The 12,262-nt window shown below is 39.3% G+C and overlaps 1 protein-coding gene across 1 annotated transcript; it reads left to right on the top strand.

Annotated features, from left to right (window-relative positions):
* The first annotated feature begins 794 nt into the window (after window positions 1-794).
* On the top strand, window positions 795-11,692 carry CANX (calnexin). The gene is made up of 14 exons (XM_009322659.1): window positions 795-980; window positions 1,449-1,522; window positions 2,038-2,096; window positions 2,464-2,605; window positions 3,905-3,986; window positions 4,327-4,519; window positions 5,447-5,636; window positions 6,382-6,495; window positions 7,000-7,156; window positions 7,471-7,686; window positions 8,104-8,223; window positions 8,329-8,467; window positions 8,619-8,710; window positions 9,323-11,692. Exons 1-14 carry the CDS (start codon window positions 795-797, stop codon window positions 9,374-9,376), a joined length of 1,818 nt encoding a protein of 605 aa, XP_009320934.1. The 3' UTR covers window positions 9,377-11,692.
* Window positions 11,693-12,262: the final 570 nt, after the last annotated feature.

Here is a 12,262-nt window from a genome sequence, read left to right as displayed (position 1 = left end):
TGATATTTTAATTCTGTAAAGTCTCTGTTAACAGATATTTTTTTTCTTTGGTCATCCTGCTAAATTAGAGATCGAAAGAGGGGAATCAAATCAACTGTTAAACAGGAAGAAATTTTCTTCTGGGTCTGCCTTAGTAGCTTCAACTGCTTAAGGGAATCTGCCAGTAGTATCAATGACTGTTGGTGGTAATTCCAGAATAAAACCTGGGGAAGGGAACTGATGAATGAAAATGCCAGTGTCCCACAGTTGAATGGACAAAAAATATTGAACAGGTGATGGAGGATTGATTACTCCATAGATGACTCTCTGCTTGAAAGAGCTAGCTAATTGTTTTTCAATTCTTGAACTAAATGGAAATTGCAGTTTCTGCATGATGCATTTAAAGTCCTTCATAAGCAAGGAATACGTTTTCTGTTTAGGCTTTTGCAGGTACATAGGTTGTGGTGGTGTGTACGTGCGTCTGCTGTTCTGCTCATGGACTGTGGCAGTGTAAGAGCAAACTTACGACACTTCTGCAGCATGATCTGCACAACTTGCACACATGGTCCTCCACTCAGTTAACCTCTGTTTCGTATTAAATACTTAGCTTTATGTTGTACTCCTCTCCAGCTTTTAGAGCTGTGTCAACCAGCCAGATGCAGTAAATAAGAGCTGAAAAGAGAATTGCACTCTTCTTTCAGTAGTATGACACTTCACCTGTTGTCTTGGATGCTTGGTTTTGTACTGAGAAGCAATGCTTTGCTCTGCATGCAGCACTGGCTTGACCTCTTTGCCTTGTCTTATTTATTCAGATCATGGAGCTGAAATGGCTACTGTATGTGACCCTGCTCGCTCTTGGGACTCTTGCTGTCCGGGCACATGATATGGATGATGACAATAATGGTGATGATGTAGTTGATATTGAGGATGACTTGGACGATGGCATTGAGGAGGCAGAAGAGTCAAAGTCTGAAATGAGCACTCCTCCTCCAACTCCAAAGGTTTGGCATGGAACTTCTTTTTAAAAATTGAATTACCGCTTGTGTTGTGGTTAATGTAAGTCTGATCAGAGTTGTCTTTACTTTGCTAACACTTAATATGTTGTGATGTTAATAAAGATGTTATCTGGGAGTAGGGCTTGGAATTAAGCCTAGCTGCTTCATTCCTATTCTCATGTCCTCCATGTTCTTCCTGAAACTTAGATCCACCTTTGAAATCTGTGATGTGATTATAAGGAGTTAATACTAATGTTTCCAGCTAGATATGTACTTTAGTTTTAGTTACAGACAAGAGCACAATGGCTTGGCACAAGCAGCAATATTTATTTAACTTCTGTATTTACGCTGCAGGGGTGTTCCAGGTAGGCTGTACTTGAGTGTAGAGGGGGAATGTGAGCTGTATATGCCTGTATTTCTTTAGAATAGAGAATGTGCCTTGAAAGGTGCATAAATGCCTCTCTTCTCCAATAGGTTACCTACAGGGCCCCAGTCCCAACTGGCGAGGTGTATTTTGCGGAGTCCTTTGATAAAGGAACTCTGGATGGGTGAGTATAATCTGAAGGATGATTCAGTATAGCAAATAATTAAAAGATTTTGGTGGAAGGCAATGAAACCCTCACTAGAGCTTGTGTTATTCAAAATTGAATCAAAGGGAGTGGTTGATGAGCATTACAGCAGTGACTATATGAGGCTGCCTGTTAAAGTGCTGAGCTAAACTAGTATTTCCTTAAGTTCTAGTAACAAAGGGGAGGGTGAGCTGGAGGTGAGCCATACGTGTGTAATGTTTTAATCCTCATCTGACTTTTTTCTTCAGGTAATGTGAGGATGGTGAGGTACTTTTATTTTTCTACAAGAGCAAGACACTGAGGCCATGGTCCTACTTTGGGGGTGGGGTGGGAAGTGGCAAATACAGAAAACTTTGCAGGCCTGGGGATAGAACTCCTCGGGATGAAGACACTGGGCTGTAGTCATAGGACAGCACATGTTATCTTATCTTAAGGGCAGGATTTTTAGTGGGAAAAAAGTATGTTTTTTCGACCATTGGATGTCTGTCTTCTAGATGGATCCTTTCCAGAGCGAAAAAAGATGATACGGATGATGAGATTGCCAAATACGATGGTGAGTCCAACCCAGGTTTTAGATGATAGATGTTTCTGATGTCTTTTGTCATACCTGAAGAAGAGGTGCAAGCCTTTGTTTTCTGTTTCCCAGTTAAAATTACATTCACTGAAGAAAATGGGAGGAGTGTTTATATACCTGGCTAAGAATATAAAGTGTAGTTCTGATTTAGACAAAATATCCTGCCTAATAACCTTCAATAAACTTGAAGGTTTCAAAATAATTTTTAGTGAAGATGTTATGCTAATAACTTGATAAGGTACCCTGTAGGGTGTTATTTCAGAATGCTGACTATCTTGTTCAAGACAGTCTTTGTTTAGCCCAATTTTGAACAAGTTTTGATAATGTTTGGTTAATTTCTTTCCAGGTAAATGGGAAGTCCAAGACATGAAGGACACTAAGCTTCCAGGAGACAAAGGGCTTGTACTAGTAACCCGAGCCAAGCATCATGCAATTTCATCCAAACTTTCAAAGCCTTTTGTATTTGATACCAAACCCCTTATTATACAGTAAGTAAAGGATAACTTAGTGTTCTGTTATTTCAAGGGTGATATGATAGCAGGCTGAGGTTAATTCCATAACTGAGCTTCTGTTGCCTGGGGGTCTAGATGACACAAGATACTGTAACCTATTATTATACTGTTTAAGTAAGAGTAAATAGCAACCCATATTCCCAAAGTGGTAAGTTAGGAACAGCATGGGTCCTTCTGAAGCCTGAAAAGGAGTATATGAAAACTAGACTTGGTAACCTGTCTCGGGACTTCAATTCACTTGATTTAATTGTAGTAACAAGGTCAGGGAACTGACTTTTGTACTGCTAATTGTGAAAGTCGTCGTCCTTTTGGAGGAAAGCTGGTCTGTATGTAGGTCAGTGCACTTCCTTAGGCAGTAAACTGCCCCCTGTTTCCAAGGTGGAGTGGACAGAGTGGTAAAGATGCACTCGTTTCCTCCTTCCTTTGTCTTAGTTCATCTGTCATGGAAGGTGAACAGCTTGCTGAGCTCTGTTTGGCCATGACTGATGTAGAAGAATCTACTTGTATGTATGTAAGACTAGCAAGAAGGGGGAAAAAAAGATCATTCAGTGAGAACAGTTGAATTGTGGATTATTACCTACTTTATCAGTTTTAAACAGAGTAAGCTAATTTGTATTTGCACAAGATAATGCATTGGTCACTTTGCTTTGCATGACTGTTTAGTTTTGGCTCAGAATACAAGGCTAAAAATAAATCCCAGTGGTCATCCACTCCAGCTGCTGGCATTGAGAGAGGATCAAGCATACTTAGCCTATTCCTGACAGAGATGTTTTGCCTTTTTCAGACTCCTTGGCATCCCTAAATATACTGTTGTATGCTTATAACCCTAAAGGGGCTTCTCCTAGGATCCAATTGTTGTTGCTTTGGTAGTCTTGCAAATTGAGTTGTCTGTCTGCCATAGTAGTTGTGGGGAAAATAACTGGATTGCCTTAATCTCTGTTGCAGTGTCTTACATACTGGTAAGCTTTTGCTTCCTTCTCTCTACTTCTAGATCATAATCTTCTAGACCAGCATTCCAGTTCCTTTAATCTTTTCTGTCAGGTTAAGTCTTCTAAATCCTCAATTTTTCTTATTTCTCAGGCTCTTATGAATATTTGCTTAGTCCTTAGAGTGTAGTGTGTATTTCTAATATTCACTGGACATGAGATTTAAAGCAAACAACAACAAAATGTCTTACTCTTAATTTGCACTCAAAAACTGTAATTGCGTATTACAGAAGTAATTTTTCCTCATGTATAACATGTTCCCCCTCTCTCTGTCCAAAACTAAAATTAGGTATGAAGTAAACTTCCAAAATGGAATAGAGTGTGGTGGGGCCTATGTGAAATTGCTTTCAAAAACCCCTGAATTGAACCTGGTGAGTAATGCTGCTACATTGAGTATTAGCTGTGAAAGAAAACTTTTTTCATTTTGCTTCTTCCTGAAGAAACCTCTTCAATAAAGGCAGTGGGGCATATTTAGGGCCTGATCTCCAAAGTACTTTGCACTCAGCAGTTTTTGGCCTTTTGAGTGAAAACTCTGGAGTTTCCTAGTAGCTGAGCAGTTCTAGACCTTTGTTAAAGTCTGCAATACTTCACTGGCTTGATATCCAAGTTTCTAATTCATAATTTCTAATGAATTGGGAGTTCCTATGCCAGGCGGTGACTTAAGTTGTATTTCAAAAAATAATGGAATGAAGTTTTGCATTGTTTTTAAAGGATCAGTTCCATGACAAAACTCCATATACAATCATGTTTGGTCCTGACAAATGTGGAGAGGACTATAAATTGCACTTCATTTTCCGGCACAAAAACCCAAAGACTGGCAAATATGAGGAGAAGCATGCAAAGCGTCCAGATGCAGACCTGAAGACTTACTTTACTGATAAGAAGACCCATCTTTATACTCTGGGTATGGTGACTGTTAACTATGCATGTTAATAACTACTACTATGTTTCCTGAACCAAAAGCTCATAAATGAGCCAGATGAACAACTGAATATTTGTGTCAACACACCATACAACTAAAAACCACTTGAAAGCTCTGAATGCGAAAACTGATCTTATTATACAAAGGCTTATTTCTTCTTTGCAGGAAGTCTTGATTCATGTAAGAAAGGTCATGAGACCTTGAACTTAATAGTTAAAGGAGAACTGAATTTCAGAGCAGTCGTGGGTAACTTGATATGCTAAGTATATCTAAAATAATTACCAACACTTAAAGCTGCTTGAATGCTGCCCCCTAGTAATTTGGGATATACTAGGCTTTAGATTTAGAGGGATAGTCTTTTTTTTTTCCTTGCTGCTTTCACAGTACTAGACAAACTCAGTGGTTCTTGGAAGTACAGTGTCTGGTCTGGGATATTAGCTATGACTAAAATCTTTCAGGGAGTACTCAGGAGGATCTCTCTAGCTTTTCCTACTACAGAGGCAGCAATGGATAAAGGAGTGAGATTAAAATACTGTGAATCCAGTAGTAAGGAGTCTTATGCTTGAGTAGAATGTGAATACATTCTTACTACTAAAGCAATACTTACTGTGCTAAAGTCAACTTGCTGTGGTAACTGGTAAATCACTCTACAAGCTTCTTTGTGCTTTTAGCATATTTAAAGTAGGAGTCCTGCAATGAGTTGTCTTTCTCACAAGGTGAGATGTGCTACATCATCACTAGTTATACTTCGGCATAAGGAGAGAAGTTCTTAACAATTCTTTAAAACAGTTGCTGGATAGGTGGTAGCTTGGATTGCTGAAGCTGTAATTGTACAGTGGGGATGAGTGATACTTTGATGCATGCTTTCTATCATATATGTAATGGCTACATCAACTTTTTTCCTTACAGTCTTGAATCCTGATAATAGTTTTGAAATACTGGTTGATCAAACGGTTGTCAACAGTGGGAATTTGTTAAATGATATGTCTCCTCCTGTGAATCCACCCCGAGAGATTGAGGACCCGAATGACCAGAAGCCTGAGGACTGGGATGAGAGACCAAAAATCCCAGACCCAGATGCTGTTAAACCAGATGACTGGTAAGCTGTTGGAGGGGTGGAATTGAGGCAAGCCTTGGCCTGATAACTTGGTCCTGATCAAAAAAGTCTTTCTCAGATGACCTACAGAAGGTTTTGAGTCTCACCCTTGTAATCAAAATGCAGTCAGTTTAGATGTTTGAGCAGCAGTTTGGTAGACAAAGGCAGACAGGATCCATGTCCTCTGGGAATTACTGTTTAGTGTTCCTGTTACTGTGCTGGCCACAGGTAAAGGTTTTACTGAAACAGCTATGCTAGCTGATGCTTTCATCCTTGATGAGATCAAAAGATGAGCTACAGAAGGTATAACTGTAAGGTGTTTGTAGTTGTTTGTGTAATGCATAGTTACAAGTGACTGAAATATCTGACATCCTGAATCAGAAACTGATACTGGGTTTCTGTCTTTGAACCTATGCTTTGTGAACCATGGACTCAATTTGAAGCTCAAATGTGTGTTTGCAGCAACCACTAAGATACAGGATTTGCTGCAATATGCCCTTTCTAGGTTGGCTTTAAAAAATAAGTAGTATTACCTTACAGTTGGCATCATTACTGTGCCATGAGGCACATATATAGGTAACAGATTGCAAGGCAATTCTGTTCTGAAATCATGGTGTTATGCTTACCCTATCAGAAGCAAAGCTGGCTGGTTGTCCAGATCAGTGGGCTTGTTCAGAGTCTGTAGAATCATGCCTTGAGGTTAAGAACTTGTGTTGTGTGTGTTAATACATAATTTTCTGTTCTCAAGGGATGAGGATGCTCCTGCAAAGATCGCAGATGAAAATGCTGTGAAACCAGAGGGCTGGCTGGATGATGAGCCAGAATATGTAGCGGACCCTGATGCTGAGAAGCCTGAAGACTGGTATGTTTACTGCCTGTTGCAAATCACAGCAAATACTTCATGGCTTTGGTACTGGCTTTTACAAGTATAAGAATGGCTGGCTTGTTGTTGCTTGCTAACAAAGTCATCAATTCAGGCTATCTTGCTTCAAAAGTAGAAGGCAGAGTTGGTCTGAGGAGTCTTTGTGTTCTTGCATTCACCTGCGCACTTTTCAGCTCTTCTGTTCTGTGACTGTAAGCTGAACAGGGCAGGGATGGTCATCTTGCAGTTGTACCAGTCTTGGAAGGGGTGGTGGGGGAGGCTGTGCTCAGGGACTGGCTTTTGTTGAGCTTCTGTGCTTCCAAGCTACTTCTTGAAATCATCATTCCTTCTGTGGTGTCTTTACCTACAGACCAATGCTATACAAAGTTTCAGTATCTCCCTTTTATGGTAGGAATTTTAACTTTCCCAGAAATCAGACATTGTCTAAGTCTTACTCTGTATAAAGACAAGGGGCAGACTTCAAAACTGAATTTCCCTTTTCAGGGATGAGGATATGGATGGTGAATGGGAGGCACCTCAGATTGCAAATCCTAAATGTGAGACATCCCCTGGCTGTGGTACCTGGCAGCGACCGATGATTGACAATCCAAACTACAAAGGCAAATGGAAGCCTCCTATGATCGATAATGTCAACTATCAGGTTGGTGTTTTCATTGCTTAAAACTGCTGGCCAATGCAGCATTTCTCTTACAAAAGGCAGAATGATTTAGATTCATCAGGTGTAATTAAGAATACAAATACTGTCATGGTTGTACTGTGTTTCAAGTGGACAGATTCAAAGTGCTTTCTTACTTGGCTTCACTTCTTTGTAGCACAAACGGAAAAAAAAACTTATGAGTTGCACCCATAGACATTGTAATTAAGTGCAATGGATTGGTCTTTCAGTTCAAAATGGGCTGAAAACTAAAAATTGTATTATAGCAGGTGAGGCTGAATGTCTTTTGCCTTTCCTAGGGTATATGGAAACCTAGGAAGATCCCAAACCCAGATTTCTTTGAAGACTTGGAACCTTTCAAGATGACTCCCTTCAGTGCTGTGGGACTTGAGCTATGGTCAATGACTTCTGACATCTTTTTTGACAACTTTATCATCTGTACTGAAAGAGCTGTGGCTGATGATTGGGCCAGTGATGGATGGGGACTGAAAAAAGCAGCTGATGGTGCTGCAGAGGTGAGAAAGAAAGGTTTAATTGTGTGCTTCTGACTGGAACAGTAGCAGCATTGCTGCTGTTCTCTCCCACAGGCTTTATCAATATATACCTGTATGTACCAAGGCTAGGGGTTATGATAAACTAGATTGGAACCTCAATTCCTAATTATAATATGGTAATGGTTGCTGTAAGTAGCAATCAGTACTCATTGCTCTTTTGTGAGGTTTTTGCTCTGAGAATTGGGCTGTTAACTTGAGCCTAATTCTTCATTTGTAAACTATGGAAAAAGTATTTGTGCAGGTTAGCTTTAATTTTTTTGAGGTATGAAATATAATGTTCAAAGTTGTAAAAAACCTGTTTGTTTAAGCTACAGAATTTTCTTCGCTCCTGCAACTTGCTGTATGGGATGAAATTTGACAGTTCTTTTTATCTTATAGCCTGGTGTTGTGGGCCAGATGATGGCAGCTGCTGAAGAGCGTCCCTGGCTTTGGGTAGTCTACATCCTCACTGTGGCTTTGCCAGTGTTCCTTGTTGTCCTTTTCTGCTGTTCTGGGAAGGTATGCATTTCCTCTGATAATAAGTAGTATAATCTTTAAAAAGAGATCCAGCAAAATGTGCCTTAACATCACAAATATTTGCCTGGCTTTGACAATTTTTTTTAGAAACAGCCAAGTGCTGCAGAATACAAAAAGACTGATGCTCCTCAACCTGATGTGATGGATGAGGAGAAAGAGGAAGAAAAAGACAAAGGGGGCAAGGAAGAGGAGGAGGAGGAGGAGGAAGCAAATGAAGAAAAGCTAGGTAGGTAAACTAGATAATCTTGAATCAGGTTGAGTTTTCTCTCTGATAGAATAAAACAGCAGGATTGGCAGAGATGGAGTAAAGCCAACAGTGAACTGAAAGTAAGTCTTAATGAAAAGAGAATGAGATTTTTTTTTTTAATTTCCCTTAGAAGAGAAGCAGAAAAGTGATGCTGATATAGGAAGTGCTAGTCAAGAGGAGGAGGAAGAGGAGGAGGAAGAAGATAGGAAACCTGCATCAGAGGTAAGAGTGCTTAATCTTTGAGGGAAGTCTCGTGTGTTTTTTTTCCTTAGTAAAGTTTGTTCTATGTGACTTAAGTGTTTAAAAGTAAACCTGGCTTGTGTGATACTCTCTCCCGGTGTCAGAACTTTGGAAAACTTAATCACCCTGCAGAATAGGAATTGCTGTGGACAACTTCAGCAGAGCTGGGCACCTTGCTAAAGGCACTGCCATAGACCCTGCGTTGAGAGGAATGGGATTGTGTGGAATGCATCTTCTTGAGGCAAAAGGCTTATCCAGCTTTGTATGCAGTCAGGATGTGACCTCTTCAGTGCTCCACACTGACATAATGGCTGACTTAAAAATGGGTGGAGTGTTGCTTAAAGTTAAAGGGATTCTCACAGCAGCAGCAGTTGAGTACTCAGCAAAGAGTGTACATCCACTGTGAAAACAAGAGGATTTGTGTGTTTGCCGTGTATAGAAAGGAAGGGTAGTAAGAGCAGTAGGTCTTTTCAAAAATTAAATCCTAATGTAGAAGTGAAAGTAGATTATTCTTTGTAGGTTTGCTCAAAATGGTTTTTAAGGGTATTCTTGGCTTTTATTTCCTTGATGTTTACACAAATTATTTTCTTGCAGGAGGAGGAAACTGTGAATAGATCACCCAGAAACAGAAAGCCAAGGAAAGATTGAAAAAAGTTATAAGAACTTGATCTGTGATTTTTTTTTTTTTCAAACATGGTTCTGGGAGAGGACCTTGGACACCTTACATTGAAACTTGGACAAACCTCAAGATTTCACCATCCACAGGTTCCAGTCACACTATCCGATGTAATAGTGTCTAGCAGTAAAATATTTGCAATCATCTGTTTTAAAGAACATCATTCCTGTAGAAAGAATGCATTTAATATAATGGGCTGTGGATTTTGGAATGTAACATAACTAACCTTTTCATTTTTGGTTTTAAATATTCTTTTCTGTTTTTAAGTAGATTGGTAGAACTTTTCTGGTCTCAAACCTTGGCTTAATTTAATATATTAATTAGTGAAAAATAACAATGAATCTTGTAAGCGCTAGGTGATAAAAATGCAGTTTTATAACTAGTTTTTTTTACAAATATGTAAATTCCTAAATGCACCAATGTCTTTATATCCCTTAAAATTTGATAATTGTTTAAAGAAAAGTTGTCAATATATTTGACAACCCCTCTGCTGTCAAAAGAAAAGAAAACTCAGGGGGATGTATGGGGAAATGAGTAGTGAAACTCTAATCAATCAACTTCATTCTTTTTGGGGGGAGGGGAAAGAGTAAGAAGGGGTGGAAGGAAGGGGTTAGTCAGTCTATAGAATATGCATACTGTGCATGGCTAAAGCCCTATTAAGTGTTGACAAATGATCTAGGATTTGGAATGGGTCATCTTAATGTGGCATTTAATCCTGCAGACCTTGCAGATAATGGATTTTGTTAGTTCTTGAACTCTTTTTGTAAAGCTAATGCGTTGTTGAGGGAGGGTTAGACTACTTCCCCCTTTCCCTTCTGTTCAGCCACTGATGCTTTCCTTTCTCTGTGACTATACAGCTTTTTCTGAGTGCAGCTTTGCCTCAGTTGCTGAAGCGCTTCATGTTCAGCTCATCGTCAAACTATTTTTATAGCTAGGCCTACTCCTTTCCAGGGTCCAAACACTGGGTAGGACAGTGTCCCATATCCTCTCACTGTTATCACTGTATGTCTACTCCCGTAGAAATGGGGGAGGTAGTCAGGTACACAAGCTGAACTGAGTATATGTTAAGGGGGGGGTTTTTTGCGGGAAACAACAACCAACCAAGATGTCAGTATTGTAGGTGGGAAGGAGCATGTGGAATATCTTAACTGGTATGTGAAACTGTTTAAGTCTTTTATCTGCTCTTCATGTAACAAATGCATCCTAAATTATATTGTGAATGTTAGGGAGTTCCAATTCCAACTGAATAAATTTTTTTAAAGCGTTGAGTCTACCATATTATACTGTTTCAAACACTTTTTTTGGTGGAATGCAGGTGATCACTACAAGAGCATACCCCCGAGGGTGAAATCTATGTAACTTCATTACACTGTACCAAATATGTTGGCGTTTGGATGTCTATATAGATAAACTTTTGCCTTTGTTTAGAGTGAAATTAAATGTCCTGAAATTACTCTTCTTGCACTGAATTTAAACACTCCAGTGTTGTTTGGTCATAGCATAGGTATAGTGTGAGGAATAATTCCCAGGGGTTGGGGAGGGAAGAGTGTTCCAATTATCTTGCAAACAATCTAACCGATTACTAAAAGACTCTTGTGGTGGTTTGGTTTTTTGTAAAACACCTTTTTGCTGCCTGTCCTTATGTTGTATCCCTTGGTTGTTGTGTTTGAAATATTAGTGATCACAAATGCATAGCAGGATTTCTTGATCTTTCTGCAGTGTGCAAATAAACTATTGTAAGCAAGATACTGGAAGTAATTTCAGAATTCTGTTGGGAGCTATTGCATGTTTAGAATGCCTTTGCCTGTTGAACACCTGGTAAATACTGCTCCTTATTGCAAAAATAGCTTATACTCTGACATGGAAGATGTCATAGCTTAAGCATTGCTACTAGCTTGTTCTCAGGACTGTATTTTTATCAAGGAGCAGCTGCTATTTATGACTCTCAGTCCTTTGAGATGAAGTATATGTAAATGGTTTCAATTCAGCTAACATTTTGAGCACAACAAAAATCTATTAATCTAATGTTTTTTTATCTTAATATGCAAATTGCCTTAAATTCCCAAACAATTCATGTGCATACATGTTCTTTCAAAGCATCAAAAGTGAACTTAAGATCTGCTATCAGCTTTTAAATAGTATTATATTAAAGCTAATTGTAAATCTACATTTGCTTCTGCTAAATCTCCTGAAAAGGTCTCCTGTCTTGCATGTTACGGCTTTTTTTGATACCATAGTGTATGCTTCTTAAATAATCACTACAATAAATGAAGACTTTCCAAAATGGATAGACAACTCCAAAGTTACTTTTTATCCTGCTTTCTGACTTGGGTGGCTCAGTTTAACCTCAGAATCACTCTTATTTTTAAATCCTTTGAGGAAAAATTAGCTATCTGCTTATCCTGAGTACTTTTAAAGCATAGCTGTGTTTTTGAAGTACTGAAGCTCTACCTGGTTGTAACTTGTGAACTAGGTTTGGAACTGTTAAAAATACTTGAGGGTGTATTTGGGCCTTTTATCTCTGTGCACCCAAGAGTGGCAGCTTCTGAAAAGGATGCTCTGCTTAACTACGTGCTGTGCTTGAAGATGGTGGGAGGTAACCTGGGATCGTAAATCAAAACAAAACCCTAGGGGAGTAGGTGCAGACAGGGTCTGAAACACAACCTCTTTTCAGCATTTCTACTGCCTTTTCTCCTGGAGTTGGTGCTCAGTAAAGGTGCAGCTAACCAACTAACCCGTTCCAGAAGTGTCACTGGATGTGATCTAGCCTTTCTGGATCTGGCTAATAGTGAATTATCACAGCTTCAGGCTGTGACCTATAAAACGAGTTGTGAATGTCTGTTTCTAAGATTGGCTGC

Source organism: Pygoscelis adeliae, unplaced genomic scaffold, assembly GCF_000699105.1.
Source record: "Pygoscelis adeliae isolate BGI_AS28 unplaced genomic scaffold, ASM69910v1 Scaffold34, whole genome shotgun sequence".
Lineage (NCBI taxonomy): Eukaryota > Metazoa > Chordata > Aves > Sphenisciformes > Spheniscidae > Pygoscelis > Pygoscelis adeliae.
This window is presented reverse-complemented; position numbering and strand designations above follow the sequence as displayed.

Excerpts from the sequence above, each read along its gene's own strand:
- CANX (XM_009322659.1), top strand. The coding sequence starts at position 795 with ATGGAGCTGAAATGGCTACTGTATGTGACCCTGCTCGCTCTTGGGACT. Across the intron at positions 5,637-6,381 it reads GCTGTTAAACCAGATGACTG|GGATGAGGATGCTCCTGCAA; the intron begins GTAAGCTGTTGG and ends TCTGTTCTCAAG. Across the intron at positions 8,468-8,618 it reads AGCAAATGAAGAAAAGCTAG|AAGAGAAGCAGAAAAGTGAT; the intron begins GTAGGTAAACTA and ends AATTTCCCTTAG.